Here is a 19939-nt window from a genome sequence, read left to right as displayed (position 1 = left end):
TTAAACTAAAACAATTTTATTACATGGAAGTTGATAGCATTAGCACTGTATCTCGGCTGTTGGCTGACTGAAACGTCCTCATTTCCCACAGGTGAGACGGTGTTATGGAGATTAGCGTAGTGTGTTTGTACTGTTTAGCTAACCGGCGCCCCGCTCTAGTGTAGATTTAAGATGAAATTTATTTTCAGATTACTCTGAAAGCTCGTCTGGTAGAGCGAGTTGCATGCATCATGTGTCAAGGCTGAGTCCATACCGTAGTGGCCTGGGTTCGAGTCTGCATGTCATCCCATCTCTCTTCCCTGCCCTTTCTGTCTCCCTCGTGTTAAAACACAATGAGCTAGTCAGACACACAAAACAGAGTGAAATATATAAGGTTTTTTTCCTTTTTACTATTTAACTATTTGTAATGATGTATTCAGTTATATTTGTGATGTGTCTCAAACCCTTTTACTGCCTTTTGTCAGTTTTGAAGTTCCATAATAACCACAGTAAATAAAATCTTGATTATTATTGATTATTATTGGAACAACATTACAAAAACAATATCCATAGGGATTGTGTTTGAGTTGTAAACAGATGATGTTTCTTATTTGTGTAAATTATAATATCCATGTACAACAGATTTTGAGTCAAATGAATCAGTTGAACAAGCTTGTACACGAGGAACTGGACTTGCATTAGTTTCCACTGTACTGGCTTTAATTACAACAGAGTAGTCTACAGTAACGAACGCAGTAATCAGTCCCTTATTCTAGGTCCCAAACATATTTCACATAGAGGCCTCGGTGACACCCTCCAGTGTCCATGTTTGGAATAGTCCAGTGCAGAAGCTGCCCCTCACCTCCTCAGTGAAGCATTAGACAATTGTAAGAGAGTCCCAAGAGCCTAGCTTTTCTTTAGCTGAGTGCCATTCTTCAAGGATTCTATCAAGCCCTTTATCCTATCACTGGTGAGCCCCACTCTCCTTTTCCTGTTACTTTTGATCTCTGCAACGTTGGTGGGCTGGAGCAGGGTAGCGAGTCCCCAAGGTGTCGAAGCGCTGCCTCCTTTACCACTAGGTGTGTTGGTTTTAGTCTGCTCGAGCAACCAGGTGCTCTCCTGACACAAAGCCACAAAGCGTTCTAGCTGTGCGGCGTTGACGTTCTTGCTGATGTTCAGAGAGCTGTCGAACGGGTTCTGGATGTGCAGATGGTTTTTCACCGGCTTGATCTGCTCTTTGCCCTGGAGAGAGGGAAGGGGACAATGCAGGCAGATGAAAATACATTCTTGAGCAGCAGCAGCCATAAACGCAGTCCTGTACAGTATGTTATGGTCCATCTATCTTGTTGGTCATGGTTTTTAGCTCTTTGCCGCTGTATCTGGGGCATTTATTGCTGACTGGAACACCTCTCCCCAGGCTAGCAGATGGGCGAGGGAGAGACATGGACATGGCTCTGGAAGACATTTTGACTCTAGTCATGAAAAGAGAGAATAATTCGGAAAGGGGAAAAAAAATAAATAAATGACAGGAATGTGCTAGAGCGATATGAAAACCTGCTATGCACACCGAACATGTTAGCAACGGAAGCATATATGATCTGTACCTCTGTCTACTAGTCACGGCCATCAAATGAACCATCAATGTGTGGGTCAGAGAGAAGTCAAGAACCTTGTATGGTACTTTGCACGCCATATTCTGCCTAAAGCCTGACACTAAAGGGACGGGAGGAACAGGAGATGGCAACATAAAGCCATCAGTCAGAGGAGAGGAACGAACCGGAGAATTGTAGCACAGTAAAGCAGATTTATGGCTGTTGCTCCTCTGGTGAAAGCCTATAGACATGGGTCACGGCCACAGTCTACCTGCAGGCAGTGTCAAACTTGATATTAGTCTCATATTTTAGGCTGCAGGGTCCTGAGGCATCAATTCATTAAACTCCAAGCACTAGCAAAGTCCTGCATCTCATATAATGTGCCACCAAATTATGAGCACCATATTTATCAACTAAATTTCTAGGGGCAAAAGTAATAGGTGATAAACAAGATATTATTTAATGCTACAAATTTCTAGAGGTAAGTTAATTAACTATCCTGTACAGCTAGAGAGGCACACTTTGCCAATGGAAAGTATTACACAGGCACAAACAGGCAACAACAGGCTGAATATGGGTCTAAATAGAATAAATAGGCGTTTGTTTACACTAAGCCTGATGGAGCTCCTAATTGGGATCTCAGCTCAAGGGCGCCGGGCCCCATGGGGCCGGCATCAATCACATATGACAGGGACAGCTGTCATCTGTGTGTGTGGGAAGACGCCATCCACCAAACACTGCCTTTATTACCAACAGATTTCTCTGCTGGAGCTCAGCTCTGAGGCTGGGAAGAAAAGTTGAAAGGAGGCTGAACTGGATTTTCTTTTAGTGCTGTAGCTCTTGCCCTGGTTTCTCAGAGATGCAACGGTTTGATTTTCAAGCCAGAAGAAAAGCCATTCCAGTAGCAGGCTGGCCCAAGGGTTTGCTGGATTTTTGAGGCATTTGTTAAATTTTTTTCCCCTTAAATATATTATTTTGAAAAGGTCCTGTGTGTAGCATTTAGTGGTGTCAAGTATTTGCAGATTGCAACTCGCTCACGTCACCCTCCCTTTCCGCACGCGCAGAAGAGAAGGTACGGTGGCTGTGAAACATGCGAACAGTCCTATTTAGAGAGTATTAAAATGTCTTAAATATGATTTTGACAGGTCTTAAAAAAATATTGAATGAATAAAGTTAACATGACTCGTATACAGTTGAATATTTCAGTCTCGCTTTTAAATGTCTCTGGGGAAAATTTGTATTGATCACGCTGTAACAACTACAAAATGAAACAGATATGGAACCAATACAGACTTTCCATCATATCTTTTGTACTTTTTGCCACTGTGGATGGACATTAAATAGATCTTAAATTGCATTCATCAGTCTTAACAAAGACAATAAAACACAAATAAACAAAACTCACATCAAACATTTCTGTACTGACATTTCTTATTACATAATGTTCGACATGTCTGCGACAAGCTAATATCAGCCCATATCGGCCCGCCTGATTTAATAGTCTAGCTTTATTGTGAGAATGAGATCACAGTTTCAGACAACAGCAGCAGCTGGTGCCCCGCTGCAATGTCCACAAGAAAGAAACTTTTGGACGTGGAACACCACTCATCTATCTGCTGAAGTGATTTCTTTTTGTCACTCATATATAGGTAGGTAGGTCCTAATGGCTTTATACAGATACAAAAGGACAATTACGGTAAGAGCCAAACTGCTTTTTGATATTTGTCTAAAGGGTTAAATGTGGGCATCTAGTTTGACTTGTGCGTAAACCTGAAATAACTCCAAAATTGTTTTGGCCACCTTTTAAGTTAATATGGCAATATAAGCAAACTGTTATTTACACATGCAGTAGTTACGGAGAAACATTAGCATTCATTTGCAATCTGATGACTCCTAAGGGAAATGCTCCACTATGTTCACCAGCTAGTCGCTAACTGTGTCTGTCTGCTGTTTACTGCTGTGCAGGTAGTATACAGTGGGTTTTAGAGAGTTTTCTTTGAAAACAACACAATAAGAGCAGTGAGAGTGAACGGTTAAGTAAAACTCAATATAAAGCTCTGTAAAGCTGAGGGGAGCTGCAGACTCAGGTGATCATTTTCTAAAGGTTCATCACTATGAACACCACCTTTCACATTGCCAGTTTTTTTTACATTGTCATTGTGAATACAATTTAGCTTTAAGATTAGCAAAACAATCTAAATATAATGTGAACTGTCATCATTGGGCTGATTCTTTGGTTGCATGGGACTTTATTGATAATAATCATACATACCTTTCTGATATCTATGGACATCTTGCTGAATGCAAAGGCGCTGTAGAATTCAAAGAATTCATGCAGAAGTTGGTCTGAGACAAAGCGAGAAAAGTCGAGTTAGCCACTAACAGATACATCGGTATTAATCAGACTGAATTGTGGCCCTACAGCCATCGATTCTACACTCTGGTGCTCACCCAGTGTTTCTGTGTTTCTCTGCAGCTGGATCTTGCTTAGGTCGCTGACAAACGTGCAGTCGTTCCCCTCAATCATGCTGTTGTCCATGGGACCTTGTAGGACGAGAGCAGGGGATACAAGGTAAACGACGATGGTCATAAACAAGACACAGACGGATGGCGTCTGTGCATTCATGGAGAGGAAACAGAAAGACACGGGGAAGGAGAGAGAGCAGGTGCATGTACACGTGTGAGTGAGTGAGTGAGTGAGTGTGTGTGCGTGCGTGTATGAAGGTGGTCAAAGGAAAGATAGAGCATGGATGGTTTACTTCTCCAGCAGTGCCCTTGTTACCAGTCTCCTTCACTGCGACGAGGCTGCTGCGCTGGTGTGTGTGTGTGTGTGTGTGTGTGTGTGTGTGTGTGCGCAAGCGTGTGTCCGGTGGAGGCGAGGTCATCGACCTTCCCAGAGTGATGGGGCTTTTATTGTCCTGTAAGCACTCCGTGTGATAGAGTCTGTGCTAAACGGGACCGAGGAGGAGGATGTGGAGGTGGAGGGGGGGGTAGGGGGGTGGAGGGGAGGGAGGGGTAGATTGCTTTTGGAAGGCAATTATCAGGCAGCCAAGGTGACAGAGAGAAGGAGTAGACAGAGATGGAGGAGCTGCAGGGGACTGGCAGGCAGACTGGTGCGCTGGTGGTTCACATTATCACGCATTTATTATTATGTATGCAAAGTGATAAGAGTAAAAAAGGGATGGTTTGGGATGGGAAGTCATCTACAGAGCTTCAATGTAAACCACTGGGTTTATAGGAATAAAATAAAACATGTATAGACACTCTATAGACACATGTATAGACTGTTGATGAAGGACATGCTTGGTACTTTAGGTTGGCACCAAGGCAGCTGGGTCATACCTGACATTGAAATGCTTCTGTTGGCCACAGTTAAGTTTATAAAGACATGGACAGGTAAAAGAAGCGTTCAGAAAGTTCTGTACAATCAGCATGCATGTCGGGATGGCAACAACAGGATAGGAGAGCAGAAAGAACGGTACCATGGAAAACCCCATGCTAACCTCACTGTACTCAGTGGTTGACATACTTTCTATGGAAACCTCAGTAAGTTGAATGCATGGTGGAAAACAACACTGTTAATGTCAAATCTATTGCTAATAAGGTGAGGTCTATTGCAGATTACATGCATGCATAACATTGCAGTTTGTTGTGTAATGTGTTTGTTTTAATAACATTATTATTCTTTATGCTTGTTTCCGTCTTTGTTATTCAATTATCATGTTTTGAGCTGTTTTGTGAATCTTTCCTGTTAGGGGTAGGTGGTAAAGTCTCCTAATTGTACATCACATTATTGATCAATACAATTCTATTCAATTTTTCAAGAAAATGAATTGAAAACAAATAGTTTTATGGATACAATAACCATTCATCCATTTTTAATTTAACCAGTGAATAAATTACTTGGCAAATCAAGGTACTTTATCATACTGATGCAAAAAACATCATAAAAAAAATCCAAAATGACCAAAGAACTAATTCCACTTTAACTCCTAGAATAAAAAAAATCTGTTTTGTTTTTTAGTGCAGGAGATCTTTAGTGGGAGGTAGCAGGTCAACAGTAAAGGCAGCATAGAAGTGGTTCTGACAGCTGGGAATCTGAAGATGTATTTGAGAGGCAGCTCAGCGCTGTATGTCAAGTATTACAGTGTAATTAACATTGGGTTTTGTTTAGGCACTTTTTCAAATATTGAGTGTTTTTAGGGGCTGTTTAAGGGCTTAAAACATTATAGTTGAAGTATATGAAGGTAATTTCTATGCTCACTTATGTTTCATACCTTGTTGCAGCCATGTTTGGGCTGATACCATTTGTTACACTGGAAGATTCCCTCCAACATACCACATTAAGACACCAAGACCTTGACGGACACCACAAAAAAATTCATGCTTTGATTTGGTATCAAAAATATTTGACATTTTGGGATTTCTGTAGAAATTGCATTTTTTGGCGATTGCACTCTACTATCATAACTCCTACTTTAAAAGCCTGCTGCCCCTGATCCCAGTTTTTATTTTTGGTTATTGGGGAAGGACTGGGGTCGTCTGCAAATTAAGACATTGTAACCTTGTCATGCCAGACCTAAACAGTGTGTCTTTTTAAGGATATAAAAAAGCAATAAAAAGGTTGATCACAAAAAATGACACTCTAGGGTGAGTGACACGTCGTGCTGGGTGGTACCTGCAAGGTCCTTTAGATGGTCCAGGCAGGGGATAATGGGAGGATTCCTCCTCTGCAGGAAGAATAGCACCATGATGGTGAGGGAGAAGTTGGTGATCCAGGCCCCGGAGATGCTGCTGGTGATGCCATGAACTCGGGCCCAACAGCGCACGATGAATACCAGGTGACGCACCCGTGGGTCCAGCTCTCCATACAGGTAGAGCAGTTCTGTGGTCTTCATCGCCACCCTGTGGAGAACATACAGGGTTAATACTAGTGTTCCACTGTGCTGCAAGTTTTGATGGGGCTTCATTGTGGCTCTTCATTTCAGGTTTGGAATGTGGAGTCGCTTCACTGGTTGAGAATTAAAACATCTCATCATTTCTGCATTTTTAGTAGCGCTGCACGATATGGTACAAATCTACAGATATAATTCATAATTTTACAATAAAACAATTTTAATTTTCACTGAAATGTATATTTGTCGGGGTCAATAATATTGCGATCAATTGTGCAGGCCCAATTTTTAGTTTGCTCTATTATCTAGAATGACTTTAAATGAATGACTGGATAAAGATTCAGTGCTGTAGAACAGCCAAATAGGCTGCCACCCACCACTATCATAATACAAATATAAAATAGGAAATAAGGCAGTTAATTGCAGAAAGTAAATTAACTAAAGAGTCTTAATAAAAAGACCTATGAATATATAAATACATACTTTTTAAAACATAATTTAAAACATCCATATGACCAATACTGTATCACATTGAATCTGAAGGGTCAGTGAAATTAACATTAGAAAAACCACCACCAGAGAGCAGCCTTCAGCTTGTCACAGTCACTGTCTCACTTATTCTCAGCTGTTTTTGCTTTTATTTTTCACGTACACACATACCCCTCAGAGAGGAAAAATGCTGTGCTTCAAAGATCTCCGAGCAAGATTTAAAAAAAGTCCCCCTCACATCCACCCACAGTGGGTGGTTTAACTCCATTTCCTTAGAAACTGCACTGCGGTTTTCTGTATGTTAGCAGGTGTGTACATGTTTGTGTTACACAATCAGCAGAGACCATAAGACCATTAGGGAAGAAGGTAAGAATTGAAACACAAACAAACCCCCTCTTTGGCCCTCCTGTTGAGTTTCACTGTGGCAAACATGCAACTGAACCATCACAGCACTTCCTGCCAGAGTCTGGTTTCAGTTTGGGGCTTTTGCAACGCCAGTGTGGCCAAACAGTACAGCACGACATCAAACTAACAGTTTCTGTGAAGTGACATTTCAACTGTATGAAACTGACCCTTCTTTAACATGCGCTGCAAAACCAGAGCCATGACAAATACTAGTTCACACTGTTTATGGGAAGTAGGCCATGGTCATAGTATGTGCAGAAAGTGAATACCTGTTGTTGGCTGTGAGGTCACACTGAAAGCCAGAGGGATGGTGGAAGAAACGGACCAGGGGACAATGTGCGTTGAGAATCTTCTGCACCCCATTACACCCAGGCCCAAACTGGTCCAGACACTCCCCGAGGAAGGACAGGATGCGCTGAGTGACAACGCGCTCCGTGCTGACAGTCTTCAGCTGGTACTCCAGGAACAAACCTGATTCTTGCTGCACACAGACAGTTGAGACATATTTAATGAATCAATTATCAAATTAGTTGCAGATTAATTCAATAAATGGTGCATGGATGCATTTATATAGAGTTTTACAATTTGCCTGCCATTGTAAAGCTGGAAAATTGACCAAGTTGACTTGACCATTGGATGAAATTTGAGCTTTAAAGTCTTGCCCAAAGGACACAAGGAGACAGTGAATACTCTGCATGAAATGACAAATACTCAACTGTAAGAAATAAAAGCAAATATTATTATTATTTATTATTAGATGGAGTTAGAGAATCTAATCATAGTCAACAGTGATCTTTCTAATAATATCTACTGTGTTTAACTACATTGTCATTCATTATCTGTTTATACAGCAGCATCCACTTATGGGTCCCCACATGAGGATTTATTTATAGTTGTTGACACATATTTAAATAATCTCTTATATCAGCTTATTACCACATTATAGTTTGTTATAAACCATTATTTAAATCTATATATTCATGTTTATACTGCATACAAATATTAAATAGGATTAAACATTATTGCACCTATTCCTTCTTAGCTAAAGGTTATGAAACCAATGAACTTCATAAGAAGGGGGGGGGGCTATGAACTATGAGATGAGTCTGACAATGGTTTCCTTTTTTTGAAAGCATGATCTTCATAAATACTGGATTTTACCTACGCAATTCCAAATGATTTTGACACTTTCAAGACACATAGCTCCACTGATCGAATATAACTGATTCCAGGGAACAGTAACTGAATCTATGCAAATCCTTTACCAAGATGGTGTTCGCCAAATTTCAAAGTAAACGCTTCAAAGAATTCTCAAAGAAAGCTTTGATGCAGCAGCCAAATGTGAGTGCAGGATTTTTGCCGTTCACAGCTGTCTTCAGTTTCACTCTGCAGAACTCACAAAACTCAACTGGCAGCAAATGACTGTGGCCACAGCAGCTGGTAGCTGTTTGGCTTTTTTTTGGGGGGGGGCTAGCTGGTCCCAATCAATACTACCAAGTACCAAAAAACTTTTCCCTTAAAATGATAGTGACAGCTGAAGAGTGACAGGAAATGGGAGAGGGAGAGCATTACACGCAGCAAAGGGCCAAAGGTCGGAGTTCAACCCCTGGCCACTGCAGCAAGGGCACAGCCTTGGCAAATGGGGTGGCAGCTCTAGCAGGTGAACTTTTTTATTCTGTAGACTTAAAAGGTAACATCAGAGAATATTAATGTAATTGGCTGGGTTTGGTTTTCACAACTGTTTGAGTCTAAAAAAGCCTTCTAAAGGACAACCCAAACTCCCATTATTACCTTCTTTGTTCTTCTCCCACTGATGTCATCCAGGTCCAGAAACATGTCCAGGTCACAGCCCAGCTTTCCAAAGCCGTTCACTGATGAGCCAAATAGCTTTATGGTGCATTCTGGGAAATAGGCAGCAGCAATGTCCTGTAGCAGAGAGCAGACTAGGAAACGCAGACGGCTGTTATCATCTGTTAGCTGATAGGTTTCCATCAGGGAGGTTACCTGTTGGTCTATCTGAGGGGGGAAAGGGGAGACAGGCCTTGGTTAATAACAGTCTACTTGATGCATATCTGTTTTAGACTTTAACATAATGCATTTGCAGCCACTGGATTAGTCCTTTAGCCTAAAACGGTAAATCATGGTGTAATAACCCAACAACTTACACTTTCCTTCCTGGACAGTCTGTCTATGAGCTGGTCGATGGGAATGGTGGTTTGTGGTTGGCACTGTTGGCCTGACTGCTGGTTTGGTGAGGCCGCTGAGCCGTAGTGGCTAAGTGACAACAGTCTCGATTTAAAAGGCATCGGGAACTCATTGGAGAGGCAGGGGATTTTCGTTGCTTCAAGTAACGACTCAACACATTCCCGTTTGGCAAATTCCACAACGGCATACAAGCCCTGTGGAATAACACACAGTTTCATTGTGCAACTGAATCTTAGCATGACAGTGAAGTTTGTCATAATGTGCACCTTATAATGTGTTAGAAAATGCTAATGCTTGGTCATTAACTTACATTTCTTTCATAAAAGAAGTATTTCTTGATATCTCCATGTCTTGAAAAATACTTGAGGAACTTTTTCTCATTGATTTTGGGAGGGCAGCTCATGAGAACAGATCTCTCTGCCTGTCCTTGTCTCTCCACCTGGACAGCAGAGAAAGATTTGCGTCCTTCCTTTTCATCTGACAACAAAAAAGCAGAATATTCAACAGTTACAAAAACGACATTTTTTTTTCTTTGAGCAAGACATTCATTTTCTGTCATTGTTCATCCCTGTGCAGGTTGCATACTGTTGACGAAGTTTGCATTAGCGGTTGAAGACTTATTTGTTACAAGTGTGGCCGAGGACTTCAACGCCAAACTGCATACAAAAAACGGACAGTTCTATAGTATGTGGCACTGTTGAGCAAATATATGCATGCCTCGAATCACACACATACCCATATGTCACTCTCAGAAACTAGGGTTAAATTCGAAACACAGATCATTCATAAAGCAGCAAATTTTAGGATCATTAAAATAACATTTTATCTGAAATGACAGAACCCCATTTAGGGAAGATTTTACAGAACAAGGACTAACCGATCACACATACATTGCCGAATTGTCCCGATACCCTAATAATTCCTTAACTTTTCCATTTTCTATTAAATAAATTACGCATTTTGGATCATAGCTACGGCTACCTAAAATATACAGATTTCTGAATGAAGTTTGGAGTGACACGCTATGTAGCAGGGCTAGTTAGCAGGCTAACTTGGTTTGTTAGCTAGCTTTATATAACGTTACTAACCAGTTTCGTCCTTCTGGGGTGCTTCGGCACTCGAGGCAACAACGTTTGTTACGATGTTCCTGCGAAGAGAAGTATCGAGCTTCTGGAGGCACTTCACCAGGCCACCCTGTCGCCTCATATGTAACCTGCACACGGCAAAGGAGGACGCCATTGTTGCTCCGAAATTAACCGAGAGGCGCATGCGTGGGGCTATGTCTACGGCAACTCAGAGGTACCAAACTGGACGCATTGTGGCGATATAAGTTAAATGTAGGCGACAGTATGTATGGATGGTGTGTTATATTTCTACTGTGTCCTTGGTAGCTATTACAGTAAGAGCTATATGTTCAATTTGAATGTCCTCTGTTAACCTATTCTGTGTCTAACGAACTGAAAACGTCCCTAATATTTTTACATTTCTATGCATATCTATTTATTCTGTGATTTCTACTAAGAGTTGCTTTTGTAAAAAAACAACAAAGCACATATTTTCCCAGAGAAAAACACCCAGCGATTCTGTGGAAGGTGATGTCCTGTGTTTCAGCAATCATGCCACATGAAATTTGTTTTTCATCTGAGAAAACAGAAGAAAGGGAAAACGAAACCTACAGAGAGTGAAGCTGGCACCTGACAGTGAAGCCTAACGAACACCACCCACGCACTGATCGACTGTACTTCCTCTGTTTACTTCCTACAAAGCACAAACCGACCTCTCTCACGCAGTCAGTCTGCGTTGGACGCTGGACACACACAATGGAGAGACGGCAGTCGCGTTAAGCTTCTGAGTCAAAGATTACGGCAAGTACGTGCGTGCTTTTTGATCTTTACTCATCTCAAACCAAAAATAACCGCTAAATATTTTCGAGATTGCCCTTAGCGTCTGTCCAACTGCTCGGATTATTGCTATAATTACTATTTCTAAAGGCAGGTATTCGGAATTTGCCACTTTAGATTGTGATAAACTCTGGTGCTTATTCGCTCGTTTTTAACATGGGGTTTGGTGGGCAATGGGTTTGTTTGTTACAGTTTATCAAGGTGCTCACACAATGTTGAAAGAAAAGAATAGTAATGATCTTACAATATCTAACACAATGTACATAGAATAGAAAATGTATATATAGGTATAAACATAAAAGTAAGAAATAAAATAGGAGTATGTACCTTATTATAATAATACAACATATGACAATATATAGACAGAAGTAAATGTATGTGACCGACAGAAATGAAATCAGTAATAGCAGTGATGCCCAGCTTTATTGTGAAACTCCCTTCATTTGCTTGGAAAACGTCCTTTAAGCCCCTCCCAGCTGTGTCCAGTCAGCTGAATCAAAGCTAGAGTGTTTCAGAGAAGTGTATCCTGCCTCTAGATTCAGATTCAGTCATTCACTGACTGATCACTGACAGGATCTCCTGCGAGCCTGATCTGAGCAGAAAAATCTCCATGAGTTGACCTCCTGATGTTTCATTTCAGAGCGGGCTGCACGACTCGAGCATCAATATGGATTACAAATATACTGGAGTAGAACTGCTGTTGGCTCACATGAATATTGAAGACATCATCAACGCTGCAGAGACACTGTATCAGCTTGAGGAAGTGGAGGAGGAGGAGGAGGACGGAGGCTTGTCATTCGAAGAGGAAGGTCTCTCCCATGAGGAGATGGATGAGAACGAGGAGGCAGGGGACTCAGAGGGCTCAGGGAGTCCGCAAAAGGACTACGTCGATGGGGTTGGCGGTGTTCGTTACGGGACGGTGACAGACCTCCTGTCCTTTGTCAACCTGCTGTCTAACATGCAGGCAGCAGCCCTGCAGCACCTGCCTGAGGAGATGGGGGTCCTGCTGAACAAGGTGAGAACAAGACTCCATAACAAGCCTGCATGTTAGAGTGCATATGACCTCCTCTGTAACTGTGTTTGCATGTTGATATGAGTATTTTCTTACATGTTTTTTAAATGACCTTTGTTGGCAGAAGTACTTGGCTATTAAAAAAGGCCGCTACCAGATCAACATGGACGTGCTTCTCTTTCCATGGAAATTGACTTACAAGAATCCCGGCCCTGGCCTCGTGCCCAAGGGCTCATTTGGGAAAGTCCACTTGGCTCAGGACATCACCACCAGGAAGAGAATGGCTTGCAAACTGGTGAGTCCGGCTGAGCAGCCCCTGGAATCTAGCCTGTGCTGACTTCTCGAAACTCTTTCTCTTTGTGCCAAATACTTCACCTGCCAAGTACTATGTGTTCGCACAGCAGCTACTCCTGTGTTTGTACAATGAATGATAATGTCAACATGACATTTGTTATGTTTTTTCCCTTGAAGTAAAAGAGGAACAGTCCTTAAATGAAGAACCAGGTCAAGCTTACAAAATGGGCCAAGATTAATGCAAGAATGGAAATTTAACAGTAACTTTCCACCACATGTTAAATTCATAATGAAATCGACAGAACATGGTTGTTGTTTCTTATCTGCACTCCTCATCTGAGGGGGCTGGACAGTGTTTACTCCCTACATGGAACATATTGTCAAATGATGAAGGAGTTTCCTACCCAGTCTGGTTCTATCACTACAACGCTATGTTGACACAGTGTATAGTACACACTGTTACCGATACACAGAGGAGGATTACTGGCAAGACTTTGTGTGCTTGGTATCTGGGTTACAACAGAGTTCCCGAATATCAGCCGAAAGCCTAACATTTCATCAATTAAACATCATTCAAAAATAGGTCCATTGTGTAACAAACATTTAAGGAATTTAAGGAGGGCTAGCTTTGTTTTAAGACTGGAAGCAGGGGGAAACAGCTAGCTTGGGTTAGGGCTAACCCCCCCCAAAAAATTATTGTTTTTACATTTCTGTTTGTGTACAGATGAAACAAACTAGATATAATGTGTTAATTAGTGATTACTATTAGACAGAGCCAGTCCAATAACTGTTTCCCCCTGCTCCAAGTCTTTATACTAAGCCAAGCTAAGCTAGCACAAATAGCTCTTTTTACACTTTAGCCTATTTATAAAGAAACAAGATATAGCATGTAAATCACTTAGTTTTATAGATGCTAATCTATAAAACTTGAATTTCCCTCGGGATAAATAAAGTATCTATCTATCTATCTATCTATCTATCTAATAGGTAACCTTCAGACACTGCCAGGCTAACTGTTTCCCCCTGCTTCCAGTCTCTATGCTGAGCTAAGCTAACTAGCTGCTGGCCCTAGCTTCATGTTGACCATACAGATATGAGAGTGGTATCAATCTTCTCAACTAACTTTCAGCTAGGAAGCAAATAAGCATTCCCAATATGTGGACCTATTCCTTTATATAAAACAGTGGCATTGACTTGTGATGATTGGTTTATTTAACATCTCATCATTCTCACAGATCCCCATGGAGAACTTTAAAGCAGCTGATGTGGAGTTCCAGGCCCGGTTCCGCCATGAGAACATCGCCGAGCTCTACGGCGCAATTCTCTGCGACCAGAACGTCCACCTGTTCATGGAGGCCGGAGAGGGCGGCTCCGTCCTGGAGAAGCTGGACAGCTGTGGGCCCATGAGGGAGTTCGAGATCATCTGGGTGACCAAGCAAGTCCTGCGGGGCCTGGAGTACCTGCACTCACACAACGTCATCCACCACGACATCAAACGTAAGAAAAGGAAATACTTGTTGAGTGTTTTTGATGGATGTACTGCATTGTACTAGGCTAGTACATACTATCCAGGAAATGAAGCAATGTAAGTTTTTACCCTTGTTACGTCAAAGTCAAGCCACAGACTGATACACTTCGTGTAAATAGCTCTAGAGAGTCTTAAGTGCCAAACAGGAACAGTGAATCAGTCAAGACAGCCACAAACCAAACGGACCACAGAAATCTGACAATATTACCTACTAGGTCTGACAAACGTGTTGTGAGGAGGTGTTCAAAGGTAGCCAGGTCACACTGACAAGAAATTGGGTTGCTAATGACTTAGTATACAAGAACAGATGCTAGTAAAACTGGGTGTGGTTGAGGTTTAATGTGAGGTAGTTTCACGTTGGTTGGACCACGGTGGTGCTGCTGGGATCAAAGCATTTTGCAGAGCCGTCTGTCAGCCTCATGGCCTAAAGGCTGTTTGGTGCCTGGAAATTCCAGCCTTCTTCTCATGCTCCCTCAGGCTTAAATGTAGGGTCCAAAGAGGCTAAGTGACTTATGACAATGGCCAGCCTGGACCTCTGACATGTTGCTGTGGTTCTCTGTGTTTCCTGCCTGTACGATCAAAATATGTAATTAAACCTTGGTGTGGTTTTTAAGCGCAAGGATGAGACTTTTCACGGAAGGCCTGTCCTCAAATTATCTGTCAAATTCCTTTGCGAAAAGTATGAGACATGCTTGACATCTTCTTGGGAGGCTTCAGTGGCTCTTTCCCAGATTAACTCAATGCAAAGCGAGTTAAAAGAAGTCACAAAAGTTTTTTTATGCAGTGTGATGGATTTGCATTTATCACAATCCCTGTAACGTTCAACATCATAGCCATCAGTTTATGTTTACAACACTAACTGGTTGGGGCTTTAAGCACAAAACTTGATACAGTGTTTTTGAGTTTATTCAGTATCACAATACAAAATATCACAATACTCAAGTAAATCAATATTTTCGTACCTTCCTACTAAATATAATCTCAAAAATCTCAATTTGCACAGCAAAGCACAAATGCAGAAAAAACTGTACACTCACTGCTACATCTGTGAATCTTAACTATTATTTTCTCTGTTTTTTCAGCCAGTAACATTGTTCTGATGTCAGACAAGGCAGTGCTGGTGGACTTTGGCCTGACGGTGCAGATGACAGAGGATATATACATTCCCAGAGACATGAGAGGAACAGAGGTAAGAAAATAATCCAGAGTTTTACAGGCTGTAACTGTAACCCTATAGTGAATGCATAAACCTAGTAAATAAACCTAATCCAATCTGTACTTGTATTTCTGTTCTGATCTGAGTGTTCTTCCTAGAAAAGGCAGCACACTTATTGACTCATGACTCAGGCCAGACTTTCCCAGGGATCAAAAGAAATGAGTCTGAAGCACTTGTCTCTGTCATTTCCAAAATCATTATAGAAAGTCAGTGATTGGCAAGCGTTAGCAGAGCAGTCTGTGCACTCATTGGCCTCACTGATGCTAATAATAGTCTGCTTATGCTTAGGGTTCTCACTGCAGATGTAACCAGCACTTTGGGAAATTTTAGGATTAATCCAAGAGAATTCTCACAAGCCTGTTCTCCCACCATGTGTCTGCCTAGCAGCTTTCCCATGTTTTGACCTGTTGTGTCTATATAGGTCTCGCTGGGCCTCTCATGGCTTGGCTGTGGAAAGTCCCAGGGCAGACACCATGCAGTAATAAGAGTGACAGACCGAGCAAATACACCAGGCTGTTCAGGCTTACATTAACATGGGAGAGTAGGCTGGAATTTCCAGCAGAGAAAGAGATGAACTTTGGTAGTGTGTTTACTTTTCATACTCCAAAGGCCAACCCACTTCTGCGTGGCCCTTACCTTGACACACACAGCGTGGGTCCAAAGGTTATCTTGTTTGTTGTAACAAAAATACCCTTTCGCTGCAAGAGGTTGTTTTCAGTTTGTTGTTAAGCACATTAATTAAAACATTTTTTAAAATTTATTTCACTTAGATGTATATGAGTCCAGAGCTGGTTCTGTGTCGAGGACATAACACCAAGGTAGACATCTACAGCCTGGGCACCACTATCATTCACATGCAGACTGGAAGCCCCCCATGGGTCCGGAGATACCCACGCACTGCCTACCCATCCTACCTCTATATTGTAAGTACAGTGCATTTTTTCTGAGCCATGCTAGTATCAGTGTGTTGGTTCACTGCTTTTGTCCAGGTTGAAATAACTGGATAAACTACTGATTGCAATGAAATCTGGCACAGACATACATGGTCCCTAGATGGGCCCTAGATGATGAAGCCTTCTGACTTTGGTGATCTCCTGACTTTTCCTCCAGTGCCAAATTAACGACATTCCCACCAGATTTAACTGTACTTTGGTTTTATAACAAAATGTTAAAGCACCTATAATCAATATTTTCTTATTAAGAATTAAAAACAGGACTACTTCTACTATGAAAGAGGTTGTGTTTAGTGACAAACTCACAGACAATTATTCTGTGTAAATTGGCAGTGTGTATTTGCAGCAAAGCAACTTTTGCCCTCTGGCCAGTTACTACATTTTCAAATTTTTTCACATGCACAGTTTTCCATGACCTTGTTCACATCCTCCACAGCCTAGATTATCATGAGATTTAAAAAACGCTTATCGTGACTGATTGCAGTGTCTGCCCCATGGTCCATTTAGTCAGTCTCTACTTCTGTCTTTTTTAATTTTCCATGACATGGGTTTGTTGCTTTCAAGAAGTCCCATTTCTGTTTTAGAAATTATTATCAGCTCTTTTGATTTCGATAATTACTCACTTCCTCATGAAAGTGCTGTCATGGAGAAGTAATGTTGCATGGTTAGGTCACTACAGGCTGAGCTTTGCAAGTTTCCTTGTTCCTTTTTACTATAACAAACTTGTTTTAGCTCCAGCCACAATGATACACAAAAAAGAAAACTGGGTCACAGCTGGTTGGGCAGTTCTACGTGGCCTCTTGTTTCTGGTTATCTGGAAGCCTTGACTGTCTTTGTGACTTTTTTTCTCTCATGCTGCAGTTTTCTAATGCCAATTTTCGCTTATCTCTCTCCCAACAGATCCACAAGCAGGCCCCCCCTCTGGAGGACATAGCAGAGGACTGCAGCCCAGCCATGCGCTCCTTCCTGGAGCGAGCCCTGGAGAGGAACCCTGCTTTGCGGAGCTCAGCATCCGAGCTGCTGAAGGACGAGGCCATCAACCCGCCCAAGGAGGATCAGCCGCGCTGCTGGAGCCTTGACTCAGCCCTGGAGGAGGTCACCCACACCATGCTACGGCAGCAGAGCCAGCACCAAGACACCACACAGGGTAAGGACTAGGCGCTGAAGTCAATTTGGTTCCAGAAATTAATAATAAGATACTTTCCCTATTTAAACATATACTCCTTTCTCTTTCTGCAGAATCTTCTCTGTACTCGGAGGACTCTGGACACATGAGGAGGAAGGGATCCTTGTACATTGACCTGGGGGCCTTGTCAGGGTACAGCAAACTGGTGGCAGGCCCCCCCACTTCAGAATATGGCTAGCACAGCTCACCATTTCTTCGGCCAAACTTAAACTGAAGCCAATTAAGCCAATTTACTTTTGTAAGGCTTCAAAGAGTGTCTCACTCTTCACCATCACAGGACAGATGAATAGTTCAGACAGGTGGACAGCTGCAGGCGACGTGGCTCATTGATGAACTGCATTGGTTTACAAGTTGTAATGAATGGAATTAGCTCATCTATAATGCTGTAATGGACTGATGTGACTCAACAACACTGCAGGACAGTGGTTGGAAGAGATGCATTGTGTATCAATGTGCATTAACTGTTAGTTATTGGTATCATTTCCCAGAGCTCCCTACAGGGTTCTTGTACAGTACATGCTAAACTTCAGTGTGGTAGTTAACACAGTAATCAAATATATGCAGTTTTGTTCTCATGAAACTATGTCTAATAGTCTTCTACAATAAGTTATTTAATCACTAAAAGTATGTAAGCTACGTGTTAAAGTATGTGTGCACCCTGCAGACATGTATGATATGTAGTTCTTTATGGACTTTCTTCTGTTAATTCCTGTGGAATATTAATAGCATTATGATGCTGTGCAAATGACACTTCTGTGGAATGCATGGGATTTCTGATTTGTGTTTTGTACATCTTGTGAGATGAGGCCTGCTGTGCTTGGTACTAAAAAAACAACAGTGTTACTTCTGTTTTCTTTATTATTGAGCATAAAAATTGCCCGGAGTTTAAAAATGTGTCATTATGTAATAAATGCAATAAAATGAAAATCCCACACTGACTGCCTGTGATACATCAGTACAGCTTCAAGTAGTCGTTTAAACAGATTATTCATTTTGGATTTCCCACGTTTCACCAAAGAAAGATTCCTGTGAAATTAAAATGTCAGTATGTTTCACATTCAATCTGTTGGTCACTTTCTTTTTCTAACTCAATGTCCTGACCATGAGACTGCTGTAGTGACAGTGCTGACATGCAGTGACTACAAAGGAGTGAGCAAAAGGCTTTAGATTGAATCTTCTGATACTTTCCAGCTGCATAACTGTGCAAAGATTTGATATCTGATACCGAAATGACAGTCTTGATCACTGATGAACTTAAATGGAAAGAACAGAATGAGTTTTGTTCGTTTGTTAAGGAACAAGGTTCCGTGGTAGCATAAGAGTAGGCGGGGGATACTTGAGTTCCCCTTTCTCTCTCTCTACTATTAAATAAAGACATAAGACGCAGCCGACAGGAAAGTGAAGCCTCTGCATGTAGTACCCCCATGTAGACACTGTTAGGGGACGATGTAAGTTTCATGATATGAGACAATTCAACAGCCATTCTCTGTGAGGCTGTACTAAAACACAGTGGTGCTTTGAACTAACCACGTTCACCATGTTAGTTTAGTGCTCTAGGGACCATGAATGCCCACAGAAGAGTTTCTTGGTAATTCATCAAATAGTTATATTTGATAGCAGTGATATTTCAGTCAGTGGACCAAAGTGGCGGACTGACCTACCAACCGACAGAAGTCTTGAGTCTCGCTGCTAATGTTTCTAAAATAGTTTTGCTCCTGTGAGTAAAGAGGCAGCACACCATTTTTGGTCTTATAAAAGTGCTTCACTTTCACATCTCTTCAGAATTTTACTACTTTTTACAACTATATTTATTTGACAGCTATACTTACTAGTTATATAGCTTATTTTGCAAAAAGAAAATTTCATACTAAAAAACTATTGTGAATTTTTCTTAAAATTATTCTTAAAGTCTGATTTTCTTATAAAAAGTAAATAAAAGGGTTTAGCAGGAATGTTTCAATCTGTTTTCATTGCAAATAATTTAGTTTGAAGAATTTTCTGAAGTTATACACTTACTTTCTGTGCAAGGACACATATATTGTTGAAATGGATAGACAGCAAACCTCCAACACTAATACTAACAAGGTTATTTTTGAAATTTCTTATATATACAGAATATACTGGTACTAGCAGTCATTGTGTTGAAGAGTCTGGTGGATCACAGTTAGGAAACCGCATAATGTACTAATATATTTTATTTATATTCTTATCTTAAGTTATATATTTTATTTTACACTTTTTTGACATACATTTGTTTGTGTTTAAGTTTCTGATGCTATACTAT

General features: G+C 41.3%; 2 protein-coding genes across 4 annotated transcripts; one reads left to right on the top strand and one right to left on the bottom strand.

Moving 5' to 3' along the window:
- Window positions 1–10849, bottom strand: mtpap (mitochondrial poly(A) polymerase). Its single transcript, XM_051410852.1, has 9 exons — window positions 10654–10849; window positions 9876–10042; window positions 9526–9759; window positions 9152–9376; window positions 7630–7841; window positions 6250–6476; window positions 4023–4115; window positions 3844–3917; window positions 1–1221 (listed from the first exon to the last, which is right to left on the bottom strand). Exons 1-9 carry the CDS (start codon window positions 10832–10834, stop codon window positions 886–888), a joined length of 1749 nt encoding a protein of 582 aa, XP_051266812.1. The 5' UTR covers window positions 10835–10849; the 3' UTR covers window positions 1–885.
- A 429-nt stretch (window positions 10850–11278) lies between these two features.
- Window positions 11279–18593, top strand: map3k8 (mitogen-activated protein kinase kinase kinase 8). Of its 3 annotated transcripts, none has more exons than XM_051410854.1 (8): window positions 11279–11430; window positions 12107–12481; window positions 12603–12773; window positions 14008–14269; window positions 15383–15489; window positions 16287–16439; window positions 17370–17616; window positions 17709–18593. In XM_051410854.1, exons 2-8 carry the CDS (start codon window positions 12134–12136, stop codon window positions 17831–17833), a joined length of 1413 nt encoding a protein of 470 aa, XP_051266814.1. In that variant the 5' UTR covers window positions 11279–11430; window positions 12107–12133; the 3' UTR covers window positions 17834–18593. The 3 variants fall into 3 exon arrangements, with proteins under 3 accessions (XP_051266814.1, XP_051266815.1, XP_051266813.1); XM_051410855.1 differs by having other exon boundaries at window positions 11279–11438; XM_051410853.1 differs by having other exon boundaries at window positions 11280–11434.
- Window positions 18594–19939: the final 1346 nt, after the last annotated feature.

This window comes from Dicentrarchus labrax, unplaced genomic scaffold (assembly GCF_905237075.1).
Source record: "Dicentrarchus labrax unplaced genomic scaffold, dlabrax2021, whole genome shotgun sequence".
Classification (NCBI taxonomy): domain Eukaryota; kingdom Metazoa; phylum Chordata; class Actinopteri; family Moronidae; genus Dicentrarchus; species Dicentrarchus labrax.
The sequence above is the reverse complement of the archived record's forward strand: the minus strand, read 5'-3'. Positions and strand labels throughout refer to the sequence as shown.